The following is a 23,657-nucleotide window of genomic DNA, read 5'->3' as shown; positions in this document are numbered from 1 at the left end:
AAGTGTGATTGGACGCACAAGGAATTTGTCTTTGGTGCATATGCTCTCAGTGTACATAAAAGAAAAGATACATTCGTCAAGAATCATAAGGTACAACACTTAATGATAGTCATAGGGAAACAGTCAATAGTAAATCTTTAGAGAAAGCTTTAGACATTCAGAAGGTGAGCAGATTCTTATGTTTTTGCATGAACAAGAGCTCTTGCTATGAAATATCTGAATTCTTAGGCTGTTAGTCTACTGTATATTGTACTCCCAGTGTACTGTGGTTACTTAACTTTGTTATGGGGTTGCTAATATGTTCTCTGGCTGTTTCAAATAAAAGCTGATCCTTTAGGCTAATTGGAATTAGTGGACATTGTTGTGGATTTACTGTGAGTTATGAATCCATGAATTGCTGGTAGTACTCTTACCTGATTCAGAAATGATTTTGAAGAAGTGGTCCAAAACAGCAAATAAAGGAAAAGGACAGGAACTGAAATAAATGAAAGAGAAAGGGAGGGAGGGAGGAATCATTTGATGATGGGGATGAGATGGGTTACTCAAATCATGGAAATACAGGACATTTTCTACCAGTTAACATTCCAACTTTAACCCATTGCACTTCCCTGTTTGCTTTCAGCAGTGTTGCTCCTGCTACGGAAGTTTGGTGTCCTACTAAATGCTATTGGCCATGGCCCACTGCCTCAACTCACTCCACCCTTTCCTGTCTCCATAGAGGTATTTTCCACTTGGTTTTCATCTCTATGGATACATTTGTGCCTTCAGTTCTCTCAATCAGGCCAACCTTGGCAACTTTAAGACTTGTGGACTTCAACTCCCATAATTCCTTGCTAGCCATGCTGGTTGGGAATTCTCAGAATTTAAGTCTACAGGTCTTCAGGTTGCCAAGTTTGAAGACCCCTGCCCTAATGATTGGAATATTTCAGTGGTTTCAAGAATGCCAATTGGATTGTGACACTAACAAAATGATCATTTCTGAAATAATGAGGTGAAAACATGGGGTTTCTTCCTGTAGGAAAGCATATTCATGATAAGTTTCAGTACAGTAATGGTCAATTTTGCATTTTAGTTTCATTGGGTTTCCTGTCCTAGTTTCCTGGTCACCTGAAATGATAGGCCATATTCTTGGTCTTTGTCCTCTGTTGGTTGCCTTAGAAACTGTGGAATCTAGCAGTCATATTGGCTAATGGCAGCTCATGTCCTGCTACTGATAGATTGATAGAGGTGGACAATTTAATGAAAGGCGAACTACTGTGAAATCAGTGAAAATGCCATTTCAGGGCTCATTAAGTGGAAAGAGGAAAGGCTTCAGCAGAAGGTCTACAATTCATAGCAAGGTTCATGTTAAATGTATTGAAACTGGGGGAAAGGAAGAAAATGTTGATTTTAAGTATATTTGTCGGGTTTTCTCCTCTTATATTTGTAATAGCTCCACATATTAGTGCTCCTGTCCTGAACAATTATTCCAAGTGGTTCCAGTAGAAGATACTGAATGAAAGAAAGACATATGATGTCTTCAAAACAACCAGGTAGCCAATGTGGTCTAGTAGGAAAGCATCGATCTCTCAGCTTAACCTACTTCATAGGGCTGTTGTGAGAATTGCATAGTAAACCAGCAGAGAGTCAGAGCTAAAACATGTGAATTATTCTCTTTTTTGCTTTTTTTTTTTAAATCATCTATTTAGCGAAGGTTTAGTGGGTTGGAGAAGAGTTTTTCCTATTTTCATCTTTGACTTTGGGGGAGTAAGGCAGATTTGCAGGTAGAAAATCTCCAATTTCTTTTCTCCTTATAGTGTGGTTTGTTTTGTATGCCCTTTTGTGAATATCCACAAATCTTTTTTTTTTTAACTCATGCATCCCTGAAGAAACAATTATGTAGGTAGAATAATGGCACAGTAGGAGTATAATCTTTAGAGATGGGCTGACTCTTCCATAAAGAAATATGCTCTGTGTTTTTCCGGTCAGTTATCAGGCCAATACAGACACCTTTTAATTTTCTTCTTCTATTCTGCCTTTCACAAAGTTATCTATGGTGCACTTTACTGATAGTGTGCACTTAATGAGCTTCCGTGTTCCTGAATAAGGCAGCAAGATTGCTGATTATTATTAAAAGAAAGAATGTTTTGGTGTCACATTGGTGTGTACAGAGCATTACTGAATACAGTAATGTATTCAGTAATACAGAGCATTACTGAAACTCTAGAGATTTATTTCATAGAGCCATCTACTATCCCTTTTGTGATCTTACCTTCATAAAAACAGTGCCCATAAATATTAATGTTGCATGTTTCTTCAGGGCCAGGGAAGACAGATCTGCCTGGTAAAGGTTACATAAAAAAAACCCCATGCCATTACCTAATCAGCTACAATAATTCATATATGTTATGGTAGCTGTAAGCAATCACACAGCAAAAAGCATATATATGTTGTTGAAAGGTCCAGGTGAATCTATCATACATCTTTCTTGTGTGATGGGGGTGGTAGGGGGTGTGGCCATGGTGGACATAGCTGGGCTGGATGTGGCCATGTGGGCGTGACACAGGACTCATGTTGGGGGCACCTGTGGTGGCCATGTGCTAAGGCAGGACTTCCCTGAGACCTTCACTCACTCTCATTATAATCTCCTTCCTTCCTTCCTTCCTTCCTTCCTTCCTTCCTTCCTTCCTTCCTTCCTTCCTTCCTTCCTCCCTGCCTCCCTCCCTCCCTCCCTCCCTCCCTCTCTTCCTTTTCTTCTTTTTCCTCACCTCTTAATTCTTTCTTCTTCCTTTCCCTCTTTCCTTATTTTTCCTTCCTTGCTCTCTTCCCATCTTCCCTTCTTTTTCTTTGTCTTTCTTCTTTCCCTTTCTCCTTTCCTGTCCCTCCTTGCATGCTCAAATGCAAAAGGGGAAACATTTCTCCTTTTGTTTTGTTTTTAGTTTGTTTCGATAGTCCTCTGCCAGCGAAAACAGAGCACCCCGAGCTCCGTTTTCACTGGCAGAGGCACTGCGGGCTAATCCTTTGCTGTTTCCAGGCTGGCCAGATCTAAGCACCCCTCGGACCGAATCCAGCCGGGCCTTGAGTTTGACACCTCTGCTCTATGTATATTATCATGCTGACAAGAATGAGGGGTTACCTTACCCTGAGCAACCATGTTGGAAATGAATCTTAGTGAATAGAATAGGGAGGGATGGAATTCTGATTTTTCTTACTGGGGACGTTTTTTTTAAAAAAATTGTCCTTTCACTGCTCAAGCAATTCCCATCAGATTGAAATGTTTGTATTTTATAAAGGAAGGGAATCTGAAACAATTGAATGTTAGTAGATGAATATATCTAAAGTGTTAGGCTTCAAGAAAGGTTCAACCATCATTCACATAAACATGAATTCTCAAACAATAAATATAAAAAGTGGGGAGATGAGATGGAAAGTAAAAACAACTGCCTGGTGAATTACCAGCTTGTTCCAAAGCACAGTATCCCTAGCAAATGATGGCTGCTGACATCAGAAAATATGAGTCATTGCGAGACAAGTGGAAAGGAGAAATGGTTACATTGTGGATTGATGTGTGTGGGAAGAGTCAGAAATTATTTAACCTTCTCTTCTCCACAACAACTACTGTTGTCAAGGAACTTGCTCAAGTCAAGTCCAGCAACTTGAGCAAAGTTGTACACTGTGCAAAGTTGTCCCTGCTCACTGACAAGCTGGCCAGAATCACTTGGAAGGTCTGCCTGACTTAATGCAATCACTGCTAATTACTGTGTTCTTGTCTGGAGACTGTTTGAAGCAACCCAAGGTCTCTATTAAAAGTAAGAGAAGGAAGGAGGGGGGGAAAAAACCTAAGACAGTGTGCAGTCTGGAAAGAACATCTCTTGCATTCAGTAGTAGATCCCAGGAAAGCTGGATCCCATTCAGTTCTCAACTGCCAGGGACTTGGATGCAGCTGGAGATCTGTCTCCTGGTCCACACTTCTCTTCTTGTCCTATGGTTGGGCTATTTGAGGAAGACGGGTATGTCCTGAAACTTGTCATATGGTCAGAGTAACAAGCGTCTTGGGGTAATCTATCAAGGTTATTCCTTATAAGTAAGCCTCATGTGTGCACATGCATAAAATCCCAAGGTTAGAGCACTATAAAGAGAGTGACCTCCCTGTTTTTTAAGCACAGGCGTCTAACACTGTTTTAGAGAGAGAAGACTCATGTTTACAAGGAGGCCATATAACAAATATTTCAGGCAATATCAGTGAGGTATTATGTGGGCAAATGCTCCTATGGCAGCCAGGTGTATGTTTGCTCTTACAACCCAAGAATCAGTCCCGTCTCTGTTCCAGACTGAGTTAAGATGGGGGAGCTTGGAGTTCAGTCTACTTAGGGAACCTAGTCAAGTGTTAGCATGTTGGTTAAATCAGGCCATCATCTTTTTGCATCAGATAGTGGTTAAAAATAAAAAATAATAACATTAGGGCACTAATGGATATTAAATATTAACACTGCGTGGATTGGTTAAACAGGGATACATCTTAACTGCCATTGGTTCAGGGATATGTCTTTTGAATGATCTTAATCTGTTATTTTATTATTGTAATCTGTTATTTTTTAAAAACAAACCTTTGAATCTCAATAAGCCTCAGGGGAAAAAAATCAGTTTCAAAAATTTTATTTATTTTTACATTTTACATCCAGAGACCGGATAAATCCAGGTTGTACAGGACCTATATTCTGAAGATGACCATAAACACAAAACAGTAGGCTAGCTTCTGCCAGCATTGAAACCTAATACAGCGGTGTAGATTCCTGAAGCCTTTAAAATTAAAATTCACAATGAATAATACGGAATCCCTAATTATTATCATCATTGAATTTACTTAGCCTAGAATGCAGAAAATTCTGCTTTGTGTAGGTGGTATGGAAGAAATTACCTTTCATATATGGCTGAGTCAGTAGCCATCTTACTTTTAATATGTCAGTTGGAATATCCTTTCTCTGGAAGGAAGCCAGCCAGGTTCTCCTCATAACAGAAGCTAGGTCTCTTCAGTTACAAATTTCATCTCCGCATTATGGGAGCCTGACTGCATGCCATTGTCCCGTATACGCTGGCGGAAGAGGAAGGGGAACGCCTTCTTGAAGGATTTGCGGAAACTGTCTCCCATGAAAGCATAAACAATAGGGTTGAGGGAAGAGTTAGCATATGACATGCAATTAGCCCATGTCTTAATCTTATAGGTTTCATAGTTCGCCTGGAAATGGAGATAGAAGCCCTGAAAAAGCAGGTAGAACTGGATAGGACCCCAGCAAATGGCAAAAAGAAGTACAATCACTACAACCATCTTGGAAATCTTAGCTCGCATGGCAGCTGAGCGCTCAGAGAGATGTTGCACTTGCTGGAAATGAACAGAAACACACACATGAACAGTGTTTATGGAGAGTGTGCCAGTTAAGCAGCCAGGCCAATTGCCTGGTTTAGCAGGAAAAAAAGACCTTCTGGTTTCAGATTCAGGAGGAAGACAATTGCTATTTTAGGCAGTCATTTTAATATTTTAATATTTATTATTTTAATTGTAAACTGCCCAGAGTCACTCTGCAGAGTGAGGTGGTGGCATATACCGGTAAATTGTATAAATACGTAATATAAATTATCCCAAATTTTTAGAATATGTATCTTTGGAGAGGTATTTTCCAAAGAAAGGTAAATGTGCAGTGAAATGCAAGGAACTCAGCAGGCCTTTTAGAGCTGTTTCGAAACTCTGGACATGCTGGATGTCTCTGCCCAGATTTCTGGCAGTTTATAAAGTTTTTGGAAGTGGCTTGCTAGTACCTTCTTGCTAGGACTGACCCAAACCCACCCATCTGGATTTTGCAATTCTAGAGCCGGACTAGAATTCATGGTCTCCTGGTTTATAATCCAGCACGTTTAACCAGTACATCAATCTGGCTATCATTGGGCAGGGGGGGGGATATTATTTGTCTATCCTTACATTGACGGTCCCTTTACTTATCATCTTATGTTCACCTTTTTTTCCATTTTCTTACTCATTACAATTTTTTTTCTTCCTGAATGTTCCCACAAGTGTAGAGACCTTTGGGGAGGGAAGATCAACTGAATGATTTAACTTAACTTAACTCAGGGGTCTCCAACTTTAAACACTCAAAGAGCCATTTGGATCCATTTCCCACAGAAAAGAAAACACCGGGAGCCACAAAACCCTTCCCATGCTTGACTATTTCTTGAGCAGCCACAAAACTAGCATATGTAGTTGAATTAAATGTTCTATTTTATTCTGAAACCTTTATTTTCTTGGATTTATCCATGGTTGGCCTACCAGGAGTTGAAAAGCTCAATAAATAGCGTGCCAGCTGGTGTCGCACACTGGCAATTGTGATGCATATTTTGAATGACAAGGAGCCACAGCAGAGGGGTGAAAGAGCCACATGTGGCTCCAGAGCCACAGGTTGCTGAATCCTGACTTAACTTAACTTAACTTAATTTACTTCTTGGATAAAAATGATTGGGAATAAAACAAACTAAGCATACCTTAATTTTTTGTGCTCCATAACTGATAGAGAATTTGAGAATTCAGAACACATAGGAATTCAATTTCTTGGTGAAAGATATTATATAAACGGTTGAAGAAGACAAAATGAGAATTGATGAACCCAAATATTGTATCCAAAGAACCTTTCACATTTTCAGCAATATGGGAGCATACAAAAATATGTCTGTTTTGCCAGGTATTTTAAATTGATAATGAAATGAAATCAGAAAAAAAAATTGTTTGTTTATCAAATATCTATCCTGCCCATCATACTTGCATGACTCTGGGTATTTACAAACAAAACAGTCAAATCATATAAAAGCCATAGTTAAAAACATAATTAAAAACCATATTAAACCAAAGTTTTTTTAAAAAAACATCAACAACTGCAGAGTTAAAAGGCGGTAGAAGCACCTTCAACCCACCAACCACCCCCAGGGTGGCATGACACACTTAGATCCCCTGGCCAGTTTTTAGAGTTAGGTTTTAATGCTCTTTTAGAAGGTCAGGAGATTGTGGACCAGCCACTGGGGCAAGCTGTTCCATAGAGTGGAGACAACAGCAGGGAAAGACTAGCCCACACTAGACAAAGTTGTTTAACCAATGAGGTTATATTTGATTAAATATTATTTTATTCTTAATTAAGATTAATAAATTTGTTATTATAAATGAAGGCATGATTTATTAGGCATTTATGAGTCACAACAAACCTGTTTATGATTCCTCAGGCTCCTAGTTGACCTTAAGGTTAATTATGTGCAAAGTAGCTTAATTAGCAAAATATGCTGCATGAGCGACGAAAATGATTTCAACTCTCTCCAAAACTCATTACACATATTGACAATGGCATGAAATTTATTCTGGTGACACCTAAGCAATGTACGGGAGAGAACAGGTTTTCAACTTTTCTTTCAGATTTTTTTCTTTTTAACATTTGTTTAAATTACCTGAACTGGGACTTTGTTTTTGCACATACAGGAGACTGCAGGAGCTATAAGAAAAATCTAACAACTGAAGTACGGTTTCTTTCCACTATCTTACCTGGTAATCATGGTCTACTGGTTCAACCACAGGACGTCCAATGCGCTTGAGCATGACGGTGTAGCAGAAGCAAATAGTGAGAAGAGGCAATAGATAAACACCCAGGAAAGTGTAGAGGATAAAACTGCGCTCCTGGCTCTTGCTTGTGAAAGCTTCAATGCAGTAGGTACGTAAACCATACCAGTAGCCATTTTCAGTACGATGATACATAGCCATGGGCAAGGAGAGAATGAAGGAACCTGGAGGTCATAGAGACAGAACTCACAATCCTTGGATGAGAACTTTAAATCCTTGGATTTAGAAAACAAGCTCTATAGAGACTTGAGCAAAACTAGGATAATGATCCTATTTCTTGGAAAGGAGAACAGTGGCTGGGATGGATGGATGGATGGACAGAGGGACGGACGGACGGATGGATGAATGGACAGACGCATGGGTGCATGGATGCATGGATATGTGGATGAGTATGGTTGCTGATTTACTAATAGAGATAAAAACTAATCCCTGCAGTTTTCTTAGCAAGATTTAAAAAATAGTTTGTTATTGGATTCTTCCTAGGGTTCAGAGAAAGTGACTGGCTAGAGGTTACCCTGCTGGCTAAGTAGGCCTAGAACTCATAATCACCCAGTTCTTAGCCTGGTGCCTTAACCACTACACCACACTGGTTCTCATATAATATATAATAGAGGTAAGGGAGAATATTTTTGAAAGTGTTGTTCAAAGCATTTATAAACCTAGCCCAGAGACCGAAGGATGAAAAGGGAGGAAACTGAAATATGACCACATTCAAAAATCCATCATTTAGAATGTTTAGCTTTGCCATGACAGTCAACCACTTGACGTTTAAACAATCTAAAGATAATTGTTATCTTTTGATAATTGTTGTTATCAAAGATTATTTTAAGTTTACACATAGTACTTTGTGTAAGTAAGTTAAAGTAATATTTATTAAATTATTTTCATATAGTAAAAGTTTGGGGATTGATAAATAAAATCTGAAACTTCATGAAGGGGTTGATGAACTGAAAGGCTTGGAAACCGCTTGTTTACAGGAAATTGAATGGATAGGTCAGAATCCTAGATTCTGATGTCAAATTACGATTATTTATTAAACTTATATGCGGTCCAACTTGCAATGAGACTGGAAGATTAGTGGTTGAACTGAAATAATGGCTTCAAAGTTAGGATGTTTGAGTCGCCTTGATTTTTATGCATGCTGCTTATTTTAAATACATGTATATTTCAAAGTAATAGTAACACTTTTTACATTCCCTTTCCTTCTGACCTCACTTCTTAATTAAATAAGCAACACCAGAGATTATCAGGTTAATCCCAAGGAGGAAAGTTTGGATGTGTCAGACATGGGTTTGGTCTCCCTTCCACCTCAACCTACATACCCTCTTCTTTTTCCAGAGGCATAAGAACTCATAGATTTTGCAGATCCCCCACTTACCAATCCAAATAGCAAAGCTGATGGACATGGCTATCTGGGGGGTTCGATAACGCAATGACTGCAGTGGGTACAATGTAGCATAGCAGCGGTCCACACTCATAGCCATCAGAGTAATGCAGGTGGCCTGGACAGTCACCTGGTGAGAAGACAAAGCATGTGGTAAAGACAACGAAATCTAAATTCATCCTTCAGCTACTTGTGCACCTCCTTCCCCCTTTTAAAGTGAGAACAGCGCTATTTGCATTCACTGTGAATCATTTATAGTCCCTGCAGATCTATAATAGCTTAGGAAGGGTGTTGGAAAAATGTAAACAGCCTGTGGGTTGCCTGTCCTAGCATACAGCTATGATCTTGGCACTTCATATCATCAATTGTACCTGTGGGGATTAAAATAAAATTACAGATACGGTAGATAATAAAATGATAATATAGATAATTCAAGCTCACCTGCTGTAAATAGTTGACAAATTTGCACATAAAGTCACCAAACACCCAGCTGGGTAAGGGATAGAGAGTGGCAGTGAAAGGAACACAGCACACTAAGAATATGATGTCAGTGGTAGCCAAATTTGCTGTGAAAGACACAAAGTTGAGATCAGCTTTGGCATAAGGTTAGCTGAGACAAGTAATGTCAACCTCCTTCCCTGATTCAAGTCTTAAAGTTCTGTCTAACACAAAGGACTCCTCTTTGTCTGGGACTCAAGAGAAAAAGTGCTCTAGAGATCCCCCATGTATCCATATATCCAGAGGTGGGTTTCACATAATTTTATCACCGGTTCGCCGCGCACCAAAAATGTGAGCACGCGCCCTACACGCTTGTGCTTTGCTTGCACGGGAGGCTTGCATACATGTGCACAGCTTAGAAAATGTGGCTAAATAGGATGGCATAGCACCGGGGCAGGTGGGCAGACCCACCCACAGGTTGCCACTACCCATTCGCCCAAACCGATCTGAACCGGCTGAATACCACCACTGCATACGTCCCTCCTCCTGACTTTTATCGCTGTTGTTTCATGTTCTCCATCGGATTTTGAAACGCGGTACTTCAGCTCACATTTTGGAGTCATCAGTGCCTTAATATTCCAGAAGAAAGGGACATCTCATTAAAGTATTCTTGCTGAATATCCAGCCTAGAAAGTTTGCTTTTAACATTTATTTATCTTTGTCTATTTCTTGCATTTTATTTTTATCTTCTTATCAACACGTGCCTAAGGCGGTTTAAAGTCATTTTAGAAGTTCTGGGGTTAAGATAGTTGCTTTTCCCCTTTAAGCACGTAGCAAGTCATGGCAGTTTTTCCTCTGAGTGAGACAAGATGTGCTTCGCCAATGGTTTGGTTGATGATTTGATCCAGGGGACCCCAAGTGGGTGGGATCAGCACTGCATCTGTAGACTACCAGTTGATATGGGAAATACCATTCCATCCCCTCCAGTCAATTGGTATAGTCCTTCTGGGATATCAGCTTTGAGCAATGAGAAAGTTCAAATCTTTCCAGCCAAACCCCCATTTGGATCAGCTTGAGTAGTCAGTGCCCAAGGGATTGGAAGGAGAAGGAGAATAGAAAGAGTGTTCTTTTTCTGCAGCTTTGTGGCATTTGTCTCCTTACCCAGTCACCTGCTTTGGAGTATGGATTACCCAATCTGAGAGGATGGGAGGAGAAGAAGAAGGAAATGGTTCTTGACCTGCCAGATCACTTATCTCACAAAGCTGATCTCTGGGGCTGGAGACCTAAGTGGGTTAAGAATCAGATCCCACCTTCCCCTGCCACCTAATCCCCAAACTGGGACAAATGGCAGGAGAAGAATGTAATCCGCTCTTTGATTTTCTTTTGCCATTTCTTCTCGTCCTACAGTTGGCTGCCACAGTTCATGAAAAAATCTGTCGTGACTTTTGACAGACAACTAAACCTCTTAAAGCTCACCTGATTCCCAGATTTAGCCCTCAACCCAGAATAACTGGTTTCATTTCCTACTGGCTGAAATATTTATTCAGAGTGGAAGAAGCAAAATTGGGGTGATTCAGTCAGTCCTGTTCCTTAAGTTCCCCTTTTCACAGTAAATGAAGGCAGAAACACTTAGCAGCTTCCAAGAGCGAACAGCAATAGGACAGCAACCTTTGCAATTGTAATTTTTTATCCACTGATGGACTAATGGATTATACTTTAAGAGCTATGGATGAAGAACCCAAAATACTGAGGATGTTTGATGAAAAGCCGAATTCAAGTGCTAATTTTAGAGAATGGTTACACAAAAGGGGCAAATTATATGTACTAAGGTTCTAATAGTGGACTGAGATTAACTCTGAAAGAGGAAGCATACAGCGTTTGTCTAGACTAAGTGTGCATACCTTTTTCATAATGTGAAAATATTTACATAGAATGGCATGCATAATAATGCCAGATCAACTAGGGATACGATACAGATTGCCTCGCCTCTTCTGATGCATATGGTTGCCCAGCTTTGTGAGCTATGATAGACTAAGCCAAGGGTGAGGAACTTATGGCTCTCTGAAACATTGAATTTCTATTCCCATCAGCCCCAGCCACTGTGGCTAACGATGAAAGCTGGGAGTTGTAGCACAGCCACCCTGGAAGGCCTCAAGTTTCCCAATATCTTATGGATTAGGTGTGCCATATGAAAATGGGTCAGAGCTTGGGGATAAGAATTTTTTAACCTAGTTTCTCTGAACGTATTGTAAATAGCTTTGTAATGTTCACTATCTTAATATATTCAGAATACAGAATAACAGAGTTGGACAGGTACTCGGAGGTCTTCTACTCCAACCCCCTGCCCAAGCAGGGGACCCTATACTATTCTGGACAAATGGCTGCCCAATCTTTTTTTAAAAACCTCCAGCGTTGTAGCACCCACAAACTGAAAACACTTAAAAATGCATTGAGGAATATACTGGTTTACATGAATTTCATACACACACACACACACACACACACACACACACACACACACACACACACGTGAAATTAATGTAATTAATGTAAACCAGTATATTCCTATATATATTATTCCTTTAAAGTTACAACACACTCTGGATTTTTACCTGGCAACTGCTGAAGAATTTAAAGAGCAACACATCAGTGTAATCTGGAAATGCAGTAAGGATTATTGAGTGTGTGTGTGTTTTTTTAAAGGAAGTATTTTAACCATTTGTCTGTGAAATCACTAAATGTAATCAAAGCTAATGTTTAAAAACACTTTATTTACAGCTCGGAGCAAGGGGCGAGCAATATAACTCCCGTTTCAAATATTACAAACAAATTTAATGCCTTAGAATTGCCAACTTCACTGTACACAGTTGATTGTAATGTTACAAGCAACTGGTGTTATCAGTGGGAACTTGCATGATTTTAAATGTTCGTTTAAATGGTATTGATGGAAGTTGACTGGATAGAGCGAGAACCTAGCTGTAAAACCCTGTCAGGTTCTAGATTCCAGCTAAGGCAGAACATCCAACAGAAGTTAAGAGCCTTGGTACTACAGTGGTTTAAAGCACCCTGTTATTAACACAGCTGCCTGCAATTTACTGCTGGTTCGAATCTCTCCAAGGCTCAAGGTTGACTCAGCCTTCCATCCTTTCTAAGGTAGGTTAAATGAGGACCCAGTTTATGGGGGCAATAAGCTGACTTTGTATAAATATACAAAAGTATGAAGGCTATTGCTGAACGCACTGTAAGCCGCCCTGAGTCTCCGGAGAAGGGCGGCATATAAATCAAATTAAAAAAAAAAAAGTGCTACAAGAATCTTTTTTGCCCCTCATTTGACAATATGCCGAAGAAAAGTATGTTAGCTGACTCTGCCGCCTTGCAGCCAGCTGGGTTCCAAATGAGTTCTGCTACTAACTGAGCGGGGACCCGGGACTCACTCACCAATGTAGAAGTTTGTGGCTGTGCGCATCTGGCGATGTTTGCTGATGACATAGATGACCAGGCCGTTCCCCACCAGACCCAGCAACATGATGAGGGCGTAAAAGAGCGGCACCAGCCAAGCATCGGTCAGAAACGGGGGCGAGGTCTCCTCTCCGCTGTGGTTAAAGATCCAGAACTGCGTCCCGAGCTGGAAGGCTTTCTTGGGCTTGGGGCTGATGGGATCATTCTGCCAGGCTACGGTGGGCTCGTCCATCCAGTTGCCCCAGGAAGCCTCGGAAGGCAGGGGCTCCGCAGCCATACGGGAGGGGCAGCAGAGGGTTAGCTCCACGGTGGAGCAGCCCTGCTTCCGAGCAACGTGCGGCTGCGAGAGCCTCAGTTTCAGCAACGCCTCTGAAATCGGGGCAGGAGGGTGCGGGGGCCCGCAGCCCCTTCCCCCTTCGACAACCGGGACCCTCAATCTCTTCTTAGCGGAAGAGGTGGACGGTGCGTCTAGTAGTCCCACCGCTAAGGCAGCCGCCTGCCCAAAGTAAGAGACGGGAAACCTGCCCTCCCCTTGGAACAGTTCAGGACCCGCTCGCTTTCCCCGCTTCTTTCTGGTGCCTCCCTGCTTTGCTACTGCAGCCGCCGCGATCGCCAGAGTTAGGCTTGCAAGCGCAACGAGAGGAGAAGCGCACCATCCAGGACTGCAAATGCTCTCCGCGCCGAGCCTGCTGGATTCCGCGGGGCTCTTGCCGTAGTCCGCCCAAGCGCGGCATCCCGGACTTTTCTAAGAGGCTCCGACGGCTGAACTTAAGGAAGAGCGGCGCGAAGAGCGGCTTTGATTGGCTCCCGAGGACGCTGCCGCAAGCAGATGGAAGAGGTTCCTGGCTGAAGAGTGTCTGCCTGGCGGTAGCCCCAAAGAAGAATTAAGGCTCGACGGAAAGCCGAGTTAAGCAGGAGAAATAACTTGCCCCTCTGCAAGTTTCCCCGGATATTTTGGGGTGGGTGGGGTGTCCCTGGAGTTCTTAGAGGAGAGCGGGAAGGACCAGGGGTGAAATCCAGCAGGTTCTGACAGGTTCTGGAGAACCGGTAGCGGAAATTTTGAGTAGTTCGGAGAATCGACAAATAACACCTCTGGCTGGCCCGAGTGGGGTGGGAATGGAGATTTTGCAATATCCTTCCCCTGGAGTAGGGTGGGAATGAAGATTTTGCAGTATCTTCCCCTGCCACGCCCACCAAGCCATGCCACGCCCACCAAGCCACACCACCCCCACAGAATCGGTAGTAAAAAAAATTTGGATTTCACCACTGGGAAGGACCTAAGGCTTTGAAGTGACTTGCCTCAGTGGGCGGGGGTCCTGCTTACTTGGGTAGGCAAAGCCGCTCAAACTCTTATAACTCCCTGCGTTGTTTGCCATTGGCCAGGCTCGCTGGGGCTCCTGGGAACTGTAGTTTAAGAAATATTTGGAGGGCTGCAGGTGGTCCGGATGATGTGGTGGGTCTTATTCTATCCCTCAATTCCTTTGCACCAGGAAATGATAACTAAGTAGGTCCAACAATAGCTAAAGAACTGGCAGTTGTGATTTCACATTGCTGTGTGTATAATAATAATATGGCTATCAAATATCTAATATATCTAATATATATCTAATATATCTAAAATATCTAATATATAATTAAATATATAATATATAATGAGCTGCGGTGGCGTAGTGCTTAGAGTGCAGTACCGCAGGCTATTTCTGCTGATCACCGGCTGCCAGCAGTTTGGCAGATCGAATCTCACCAGGCTCAAGGCTGACTCAGCCTTCCATCCTTCTGAAGTCGGTAAAATGAGGACCCAGATTGTTGGGGCCAATATGCTGACTCTGTAAACAGCTTAGAGGGGGCTGGAAAGCATTGTGAAGTGGTATATAAGTTTAATTGCTATTGCTATTATTATATCTGTCAGGCTACCCCACCTCCTTTACATGAATGATCTGAAGTTGTATAGAAAAACACCACCTGAAATAGAATCACTGTTCAACACTGTCCAGCTATACAGCCAAGATACTGCCATAGAGTTTGGATAAAAGTGCCACCCTTATCATCGACGGGGGATAAACTCATGAACATTGGTGGTATCAAGATGCTCTACAGAAATAATGTCATGAGTCTGGATCAAGAAGATAGTTACAAATATCTGAGCATCCTTGAAGCTGACAACATCAAGCATGTTATAGTCAAGAAGAAAACTAAATATGAATATATCATGAAAGTGAAGAAGAACTTAAAATTCAAACCCGGTAGAGGAAATACCATTAACACCTGGACAATTCCAGTCATTAGATACACAGCTGGAATAGTGAACTGGAGTCAAATAGAACTAAAAGCCCTGGACAAAAAGATCAGAAAAATAATAACAATGAATCAAGGCCTTTAGCCACAAAGCAATTTTGACAGCTTTACTAGAGCCAGTTTGGCCTAGTGGTTAAGGCACCAGGCTAGAAACCAAGAGACTATGAGTTCTAGGCTAGTCTTTGGCATGAAAGCTGGCTGGGTGACTTTGGGCCAGTCTCTCTCTCTCTCTCAGCCCATACATCAGGCTTGGGCAACAAGAGAGTCAGTCAATTTCTGTCTTGACCAATGGATCAATACTTGGTTGATTTGCAAAAAGGCAGCCTCTGCATTTGTGGGAAAATGCTAGGAGGAAAAGTTTGGGATATATTTTAAAGAAAACAACAAAGCAACAACATTTTATTGCACTGCATTGCAATGGGTAGAACATGTACTTTGTAAGCAGAAAGAATTAGGTCCATTCCCTTCATCTGAAACAGAAGGCACAAAGCAAACAGTGTTTTAAAAGCTGTTTGTTTTGTTTAAGTACTTAACAGGTTTACAGAAAGAAATATAAAAAATACTATCTATCTAAGAAAATTATATGAAAAACTACAAAAAAAATCAACTACTCAACAAAAACAAAACAAACTGATGGAATATATATATATACACACACACCGTATTTTTCGGAGTATAAGACGCACCTGAGTATAAGATGCACCTACCTTTTTTGGTGAGGAAAAGAAGAAAAAGAAATCTCCCTCTGCCTCTGAATAATTTTGCCTGGTTGCAGCAAACAGCCTGCTTTACTTTCATTTTCATTTTCAGCAAAGCTTGATTAGCACAAGGAAAAAAAATCTGCTCCAGCAATTTAGCTCTTTGCAGCAAGCAGCAGAGCCTGAGCAAAACAACTGAGAGCAAATCAGCTGAGAGTCGGGAGGCCGATCTAATCAACTTGTGCTAAATAAGCTGTGCTGAAGCAGAAAGGAGCTGTTTTTTCTTGCTGTTTGCTTGCAAGGAGGTAACTGCTGCCAGGCAGAGGACAGAGGGTGGGGGCCAGTGGATGGGTGGGGCTATATTCGATGTATAAGATGCACCTAAATTTTCACTCCCTTTTAGGGGGGAAAAAGGTGCGTTTTATACTCCGAAAAATACGATAATTGGAAAAATGTAACTGTGATGGAAATACACAGAAGAAGAAACATGTATTGTCTCTCAGCCATTACCTTTTCTGCATTGCTATATGAGACTGCTGCCAATATATGGCAATGCAGAAAAGGTAATGGCTGAGAGATAATACATGTTTCTTCTTCTGTGTATTTCCATCACAGTTACATTTTTCCAATCATCCTGTGAACAATTATGTCTTCCTTGCAATGGTGGGATAACCTAGGTAAAATAGCCTCTTGGTGTATTATTTTTGGATCATCTAGTGAAACTGAATGATGGAAATTTCAGGACATACTAAAGAAGTTATTTCTTCAAGGACTCTATTATGGAAATTACCTTCAGAAGATGTAGCTATGGCTATCAACACCAGCATTCATGGGGAGGGACTGCCAAAACAGATAAGATGGCACCTGCCACAATACAATCTACACTCTGCACTTTTTGCACATGTGTCAATAATGGCGTTTATGTACAAGGAATCAGAAACTGAATTCCCAGCCCTCCAATTTCACAACTGTTTCTTTTTTCACCATTCTTCTTTCTTCAGACAGACCAGGAGGACAAAATTATCCTGATACTATTTTCAGGCCCACACCATTTGCACAGATCACCTCTGATATCTATTGCCTTCCTCTCTTTATTTTATTTTTAGGGCTAGTATGGGAAAAAGCTTTTCCCCAAATACCATGGAAGTGGATTATGTCCTTTTATGAATAAAGAATGGCTGAATTTACACAACACACATAAGCTTTTTATTGAATCAGTCCATGTTCTAGATTTGTATATAATATTGAATCATAAACAAATCACCCTAAAATGCAGCAGAAATTAAGATGAATATTAACCACGCTTAGTTTATTACATGAATTATCTACTCAGCTTTTAACTGTCCTGTTTAATAATGAAATTGAAATGCAGCCAATGAATTTATGCCAGAATCAGAGCCGTTCTTTATCCTTCTTAAACCATCCTCATTACCTGAGGGAAATGTGCTCCAAGCTCGTAGTCTTGCCTTTAACATCCCACATTTTTAATAATTTATGCCTTATCCTCTCTGGCGGCTTCAAAATATGCGCCTTTTATAGCTCATTTCTAAGCCTCAGCTCTTAGGCTCTTTGCCCGAATAATGAAAGAGTATTATTCTTTTTCCTGCATCTCCAGTTTGATGAATTTGTAACTGCCCTTTAATCCCCTCACAGGGAGAAGCCTCCCTCTAGCATTTCTGCAGGGTATGGAGTGGCTGGCCTTCCTGGTCTGAAAAGGCTCAAGTGTTTCTTTATTTGCCTTTCATCACAAGACAGTGTTTGAAGAGCATCTAGTGTTTCATCTCCTTTGTAGCCTGGTAAATATAATTTTGGTCTTCCTTTGCCAATAGGCACATGCAGCCTCTCCACGCCCAAAGATCTGTTTGAAAGAACTGTTCACAAGGTGACACTTGCTGGCATAAGGACTTCCATCCTCAGGGACCTGTCTCAGTGCAGAGACGCACAGTACGAAAAAGTCACCCGGATAATGAGCGATAAGGATGAATCAAAGGGCTCTTTGTGTAGTAAATGGGAAGTGATGGAAGGGAACAAAACAGAAGGGAGGAAGAAAGGGATTGTGTTCTCTTTTTCTTTCTTGACTCCCTTCCTGAACATACTTACCATGGGGGTTCTTTCCTTTTCCCCTTCTCCATTAATTTAGCATCAGGCAAATAAATAAGTATCAAATAGAAGTGTGATTAATGTTACTTTTGCTGGTCAAGTAACTACAGCAAATCTTCTGTCTGTCAAGTGTGTACATTGTTAAAGAGTCCAAGGATTCTACTTGCTTGGGTTTAAAGAAGTTGTTTCATTTATTTCATCCTTCAAAAACCTGGAATGGCACACCTGCTCCATCCTTTTTGTCCTCCAAGCAATTCGTTGTTTGCATCCATTAAGCTACTCTTAAAAGCACAATTATGCATGTGGTGTAGTTGCACTCATATATTTGCTAAAAACATTGGGGTTTTCACCCCCACTGTTGGTCTGATTTCATGTTTTTGTGGTTGAGTTTTTCTAAATCTTTGCCAAAGACCCTGATCAAATAACTATTTGATCTATCTTTGCAATACTCCTGTTGCTACTTGTTATGTCCAGCCATACAGTAATGTGGAACTTCCTCATGGATTGAAATGCTATAAATAGGAGCTCAGTGATATACCTGTTGAGATGTTTTTCAGTGTTCTTTATTTTATTATTTATTAGTTTGATTTATATACCACCTTTCTCCGGAGACTCAGTGCGGCTTACAATGCTTTTAAGCAATAGCCTTCATACTTTTGTATATACCTGCTTAGTAGGGCCTTTGCCCCCCCCCCCCAAGCGGTGTTCTATTTTATACAAAGTCAGCTTATTGCCCCCACAAACCGGGTCCTCATTTTACCTACCTCGGAAGGATGGAAGGCTGAGTCAACCTTGAGCCTGGTGAGAATTGAACTCGCAGTAATTGCAGGCAGCTGGCAGCTAAATACTACTTTAACAGTAGTTTAGTCCACTGCACCACCAGGCTCCTTGCCTACAGGACATTGAGTTGAGTCCTGGCAAAGAGAATCTACAATGCCTAGCGTCTATGATACATTTAGACAAGATGCGTTACAACTTTTACTGAACAATTTTTCTGGGTATTGAACCATAAATCAACTAATCCATAGACAACAAAAAATAAATTAACTTAAAACTAACCAAGAATTCTTTGTGCAAATGAAGCAATTAAGTTTTGAGAGAGACAGATTGGTGTAGTGACTAATGCATCAGATTAGAAATTAATTCTAATTCCAACCTAGGCAGAAAACCAGCTGGCTGTCCTTGAGCCAGTCATTTTCTCTTAGCCCTAGGAAGGAGGCAATGGCAAACCACTTTTGAAAAATCTTGCTCAGAAAACTGCAGGGACTTCTCCAGGCAGCTGCCAGGAGTCAAAAAGCTGGCTTAAAGGTGTGTGTGTGTGTGTGTGTCAGCTTAAAGGTGCACATGTGTGTATACATGCACACACACAAAGTCTTGACCTTGCTTTTGTCTGAACCTAGATAGTAAGATAAAGTACCAATAGAGGAGAGTAAAGTAGAGTCCATCCAAGTTTACTAAATTAGTGTTGCTACTTATTGAAGGTAGGAAGCCTAAGATGATTGATTGACAAGATTGACATCTGGGTTTGACTGACATCTGGTTTTATTTCGCTTGGAGTAATGGTAAAAAAGGAGGAAGGGTGATAAAGGCATACAATCAAAATATTAAAATATTTTTTTCTCCCCTGATTGCAGTATGACTACCTAAAACAAAATGCAGAAAGATTCACAAGGAATGAAGGGCTCTGATTTTTTATGCAATGCATACATTTATTGGCATCGAATATAATTTTAACATTGATCTGTATAAATCCATAGGAACTGAGATTATCAGTGATTTCTAGTCTTGCTGATTGTTGATTTCTTCAGAAATCCCATGGCTTGCCTCCTGCCAATTGCTGGCGTGCAGAAGTGGAGGAGCGTTATTCATTGATGATCTCTGGAGGGCTCGGGACAGGGGTTGTTCCTCTGTCCTGGTCCTATTAGACCTCTCAGCGGCTTTTGATACCATCGACCATGGTATCATGCTGCACCGGCTAGAGGAGTTAGGGGTGGGGGGCACCGTCCTACGGTGGTTCTCCTCCTTTCTCTCTGACCGGTCGCAGTTTGTGTTGACAGGGGGGCAGAGGTCGACCCCGAGGCCCCTTGTATGTGGGGTGCCACAAGGGTCGGTCCTCTCGCCCCTTCTGTTCAACATTTATGTGAAGCCACTGGGTGAGATCATCCGTGGTTTCGGGGTGAAGTACCACCAGTACGCTGATGATACTCAGCTGTACATCTCCACCCCGGACCACCCCAATGATGCCCTTGAAGTGATGTCCCGGTGCCTGGAGGCCGTGCGGATCTGGATGGAGAGAAACAGACTCAGGCTCAACCCATCCAAGACCGAGTGGCTGCGGTTTCCGACATCCCGATATAGTCAGTTGGTGCCATCACTGACTATTGGGGGCGAGTCACTGGCCCCCACGGAGAGGGTTCGCAACTTGGGTGTCCTCCTGGACTCACGGCTGTCTTTAGAAGAGCACATGACGGCCGTGGCCAGGGGGACTTTTTATCAGGTCCGCCTGATTCGCCAGTTGCGTCCCTTTCTGGATCGGGACTCGTTAAATACGGTCACTCATGCTCTCGTTACTTCCCGCTTGGACTACTGCAATGCTCTCTACATGGGGCTCCCCTTGAGGAGCACCCGGAGGCTCCAGCTGGTCCAGAATGCGGCCGCGCGGGTGGTTATGGGAGCGACGTGGCGCTCCCATGTGACCCCCCTCCTGCGCGAGCTGCACTGGCTCCCGGTGGTCTTCTGGGTGCGCTTCAAGGTTTTGGTTACCACCTTTAGAGCGCTCCATGGCATCGGACCGGGGTATCTACGAGACCGCCTTCTGCTACCAATAGCCTCTCACCGACCAGTACGCTCCCATAGAGAGGGGCTCCTCAGGGTGCCGTCGGCCAAACAGTGTCGACTGGCGGCCCCCAGGGGGAGAGCCTTCTCTGTGGGGGCACCTACCATCTGGAACGAGCTCCCCCCAGAGATACGGAAGATCCCGGACCTGTGCACGTTTCGCCGTGCTCTCAAAACTTTTCTATTTCAGCAAGCTGGCCTGGCCTAACTCCCATCTTTTAAATTTTTAAATTTTTTAATTCGTGATTTTACAAATTGGGTGTTTTAATCTGTGTTTCGGCCGAAATATTTAATAATTTTAAGGGATTTTTTAATATTTGTATTATCTGTATTTTATCTTGGCTGTTCACCGCCCTGAGTCCTTCGGGAGTAGGGCGGTATAGAAATTTGATTAATAATAAATAATAAATAAATAAATTGTGAGCTTTCCCAATGCCCTAGTTTGTCATGGTAGAACACCAAATGCTAGGCTAGATTGGCAATTGGCCTGATCCTGCAGGGCTCTTCTTTCAAGGGATTCTTAGGCTAGTTCCCTTTTCCCTTTATTATTCATCTGAATGCTTCCTTAAGTGTGGTATCCAGAACTTCACACAAGTGCTCTGACCATCTGACCAGCAGAACAAAGAGAAACTATTACATCCCATGATTCAGAAATTATATTTTATGGTCTTTCTGAAACCACATCACTGACTCGTATTCAGTTCCTTGATCAGTCACCATTCCAAGATCTCTTTTACATGCACTGTATTTTTACCAAGCCAGATCCCTTCTATTTATTCTTGTGCATTTGATTTGTTTTTCCTAAGTGAACAATTTAGCATTTATCTCTGTTTAAATTGCTTGTCATTTGCTGCCTGCTTCTGACATCAGAATCAGTTTTGATTTTGCGTCTGGATCTAATGCGTTAGTTATGCCATCCAATTCTGTATCATCTGTAATTTGGACAATCTTTTCCTGCTGTATGACAATATGTAATTAAATTATGTTTACTGCTTTCTCAGACTTAATATTCAAATAATAATAATTGGTGTAGGGAAAGGAATTGATCTGGAACATGATAAACTCTGTGGGGGAGATAATAACTTGGAAATAGTTTTTGTCTAAAAAGGAAAGACACTCTCCAGCTCTTCCAAAAATGCAATTAATTAGCATGGATGACCTCCAGTTTAGATTTAAATCTTAACTGGACCTCCTTCCTTCCTTCCTTCCTTCCTTCCTTCCTTCCTTCCTTCCTTCCTTCCTTCCTTCCTTCCTTCCTTCCTTCCTTTCCTTCCTTTCCTTCCTTTCCTTTCCTTTCCTTTCCTTTCCTTTCCTTTCCTTTCCTTTCCTTTCCTTTCCTTTCCTTTCCTTTCCTTTCCTTTCCTTCCTTCCCATCTACTGTTTAGATTGTAGTATGTACTACAAAAATCTTGACTTATATGTTAATTTATTTGAAATTCAGAGAGAATGAAAACTCATAAGAAAGTCAGAAGAGCCTTGATAGTACAGTGGTCTAAGCACCCTGTTATTAACACAGCTGCCTGCAATTTACTGCTGGTTCGAATCTCTCCAAGGCTCAAGGTTGACTCAGCCTTCCATCCTTTCTAAGGTAGATGAAAAGAGGACCCAGTTTGTGGGGCAATAAGCTGACTTTGTATAAATATACAAAAGTATGAAGGCTATTGCTTAATGCATTGTAAGCCGCCCTGAGTCTCCGGAGAAGGGTGGCATATAAATCAAATAAAAAAAAAAGTTCTCTGCTATATAGCTTAAGCAAAGAAGAACATTTTCATGGTTCTGCCAAGAAAAAAATGTTCTTCTAAATGTAACTCTAGCTGTAAAAAAGAAGCTGGCCTTAATTCCCTCAGAAAATCTTATAAGTAGGATCTCTTTCAGCTCTTATATAATTTATTTTAGCAAAAAGAGGGGTGCTCTGAAGAAAAGTGACCATAAGCCCTTTATAACAAAGGGCAGGCCTTTATTTCAGAAGTCTATCCTTTAGATTTATTTAATTTAATTATTCATTTGCTTGGTTTTGCTCTTAAAGTTGTAAACAATTATGGTGATTTTTTTTATCCTTAATAAAGCTCTTTCAGATTTGTTCCTTTTCTAGATTTGTCCTATGGTTCCCCCCTCCCTCAAATATTATCACTTTGCAAGGCAATTTTACTCTTTTTTTACTCTTCAATCAAGTTCACTCTTGTGAATATCTTACAATTTTCATTTATAGGATTAGGAAACAGCTTCCAAGCACACAAGCAATTTAACACAAGTATAGTAACAAAATTACTTACATATATTTATTTGAGTAAGGAAGAGGCGACAAAGAGACTTTTCTTCTAACAGTCCTTGGCCTGGCTGGGGTGCCACTCTTGGCGGCTTCCTAGAGAACAGGAGAAGAGTATCTTGGCCGCAGCAAAGGATGGCAGTCAACCAATGTGGCATGTGGGGCTGGAGTTTCATCAGGGAGGAAATTGCCCAGTAGATCACCCAGGTAAGGGTGGGTGGGAATCAGGGTTTAAAGGGCTGACAGGTACATTGGATTTAGGTGGGTAAGATGAAAAAAGGCCCCAGGCCAAAAGGAAGGATTGGCAGGAACATTGATATAGGGGACACTTGCAAAAACAGCTACTGCCATGGGGTTATTTCATATGTATTGTGCTTTTGAAATATCTCTCTTAGTTTGCTGAGTACCAACTGCTAGCTCTGAGCAAACCACAGAGGTCTATCTCTATGGAGATTCTCAGCTGAAGAAGCTTCTTGGATGAGAAGCGAAACATCTTCAAGGAAAAACAAAGTCCAGTTGTCTTTTGAAAAATGCAGAGATCTATCCTATTGAGTT

General features: G+C 41.5%; 1 protein-coding gene and 1 long non-coding RNA gene across 2 annotated transcripts; one reads left to right on the top strand and one right to left on the bottom strand.

Moving 5' to 3' along the window:
• The first annotated feature begins 1,094 nt into the window (after positions 1–1,094).
• LOC117659425 (uncharacterized) lies at positions 1,095–7,690 on the top strand. Its single transcript, XR_004589449.3, has 2 exons — positions 1,095–1,340; positions 7,490–7,690. It is a non-coding gene; the product is annotated as an uncharacterized LOC117659425 (long non-coding RNA).
• LOC117659413 (G protein-coupled receptor 54-like) lies at positions 4,620–14,018 on the bottom strand. Its single transcript, XM_034407471.3, has 5 exons — positions 12,888–14,018; positions 9,453–9,577; positions 9,006–9,141; positions 7,553–7,791; positions 4,620–5,359 (listed from the first exon to the last, which is right to left on the bottom strand). Exons 1-5 carry the CDS (start codon positions 13,183–13,185, stop codon positions 5,000–5,002), a joined length of 1,158 nt encoding a protein of 385 aa, XP_034263362.1. The 5' UTR covers positions 13,186–14,018; the 3' UTR covers positions 4,620–4,999.
• Between the last annotated feature and the right edge of the window lie 9,639 nt (positions 14,019–23,657).

This window comes from Pantherophis guttatus, chromosome 2 (genome assembly GCF_059756535.1).
Source record: "Pantherophis guttatus breed Tessera chromosome 2, ASM5975653v1, whole genome shotgun sequence".
In the NCBI taxonomy this organism is placed as follows: domain Eukaryota; kingdom Metazoa; phylum Chordata; class Lepidosauria; order Squamata; family Colubridae; genus Pantherophis; species Pantherophis guttatus.
Note: the sequence above shows the minus strand (reverse complement) of the source record. Positions and strands in the feature narration are given on the sequence as shown.

Coding starts and splice junctions, on each gene's coding strand:
- LOC117659413 (XM_034407471.3), bottom strand. CDS start 13,185: ATGGCTGCGGAGCCCCTGCCTTCCGAGGCTTCCTGGGGCAACTGGATG. Junction 9,578..12,887: donor AGCCACAAACTTCTACATTG/GTGAGTGAGTCC, acceptor TGTCTTTCACAG/CAAATTTGGCTACCACTGAC. Junction 7,792..9,005: donor CAGCTTTGCTATTTGGATTG/GTAAGTGGGGGA, acceptor TATGACCTCCAG/GTTCCTTCATTCTCTCCTTG.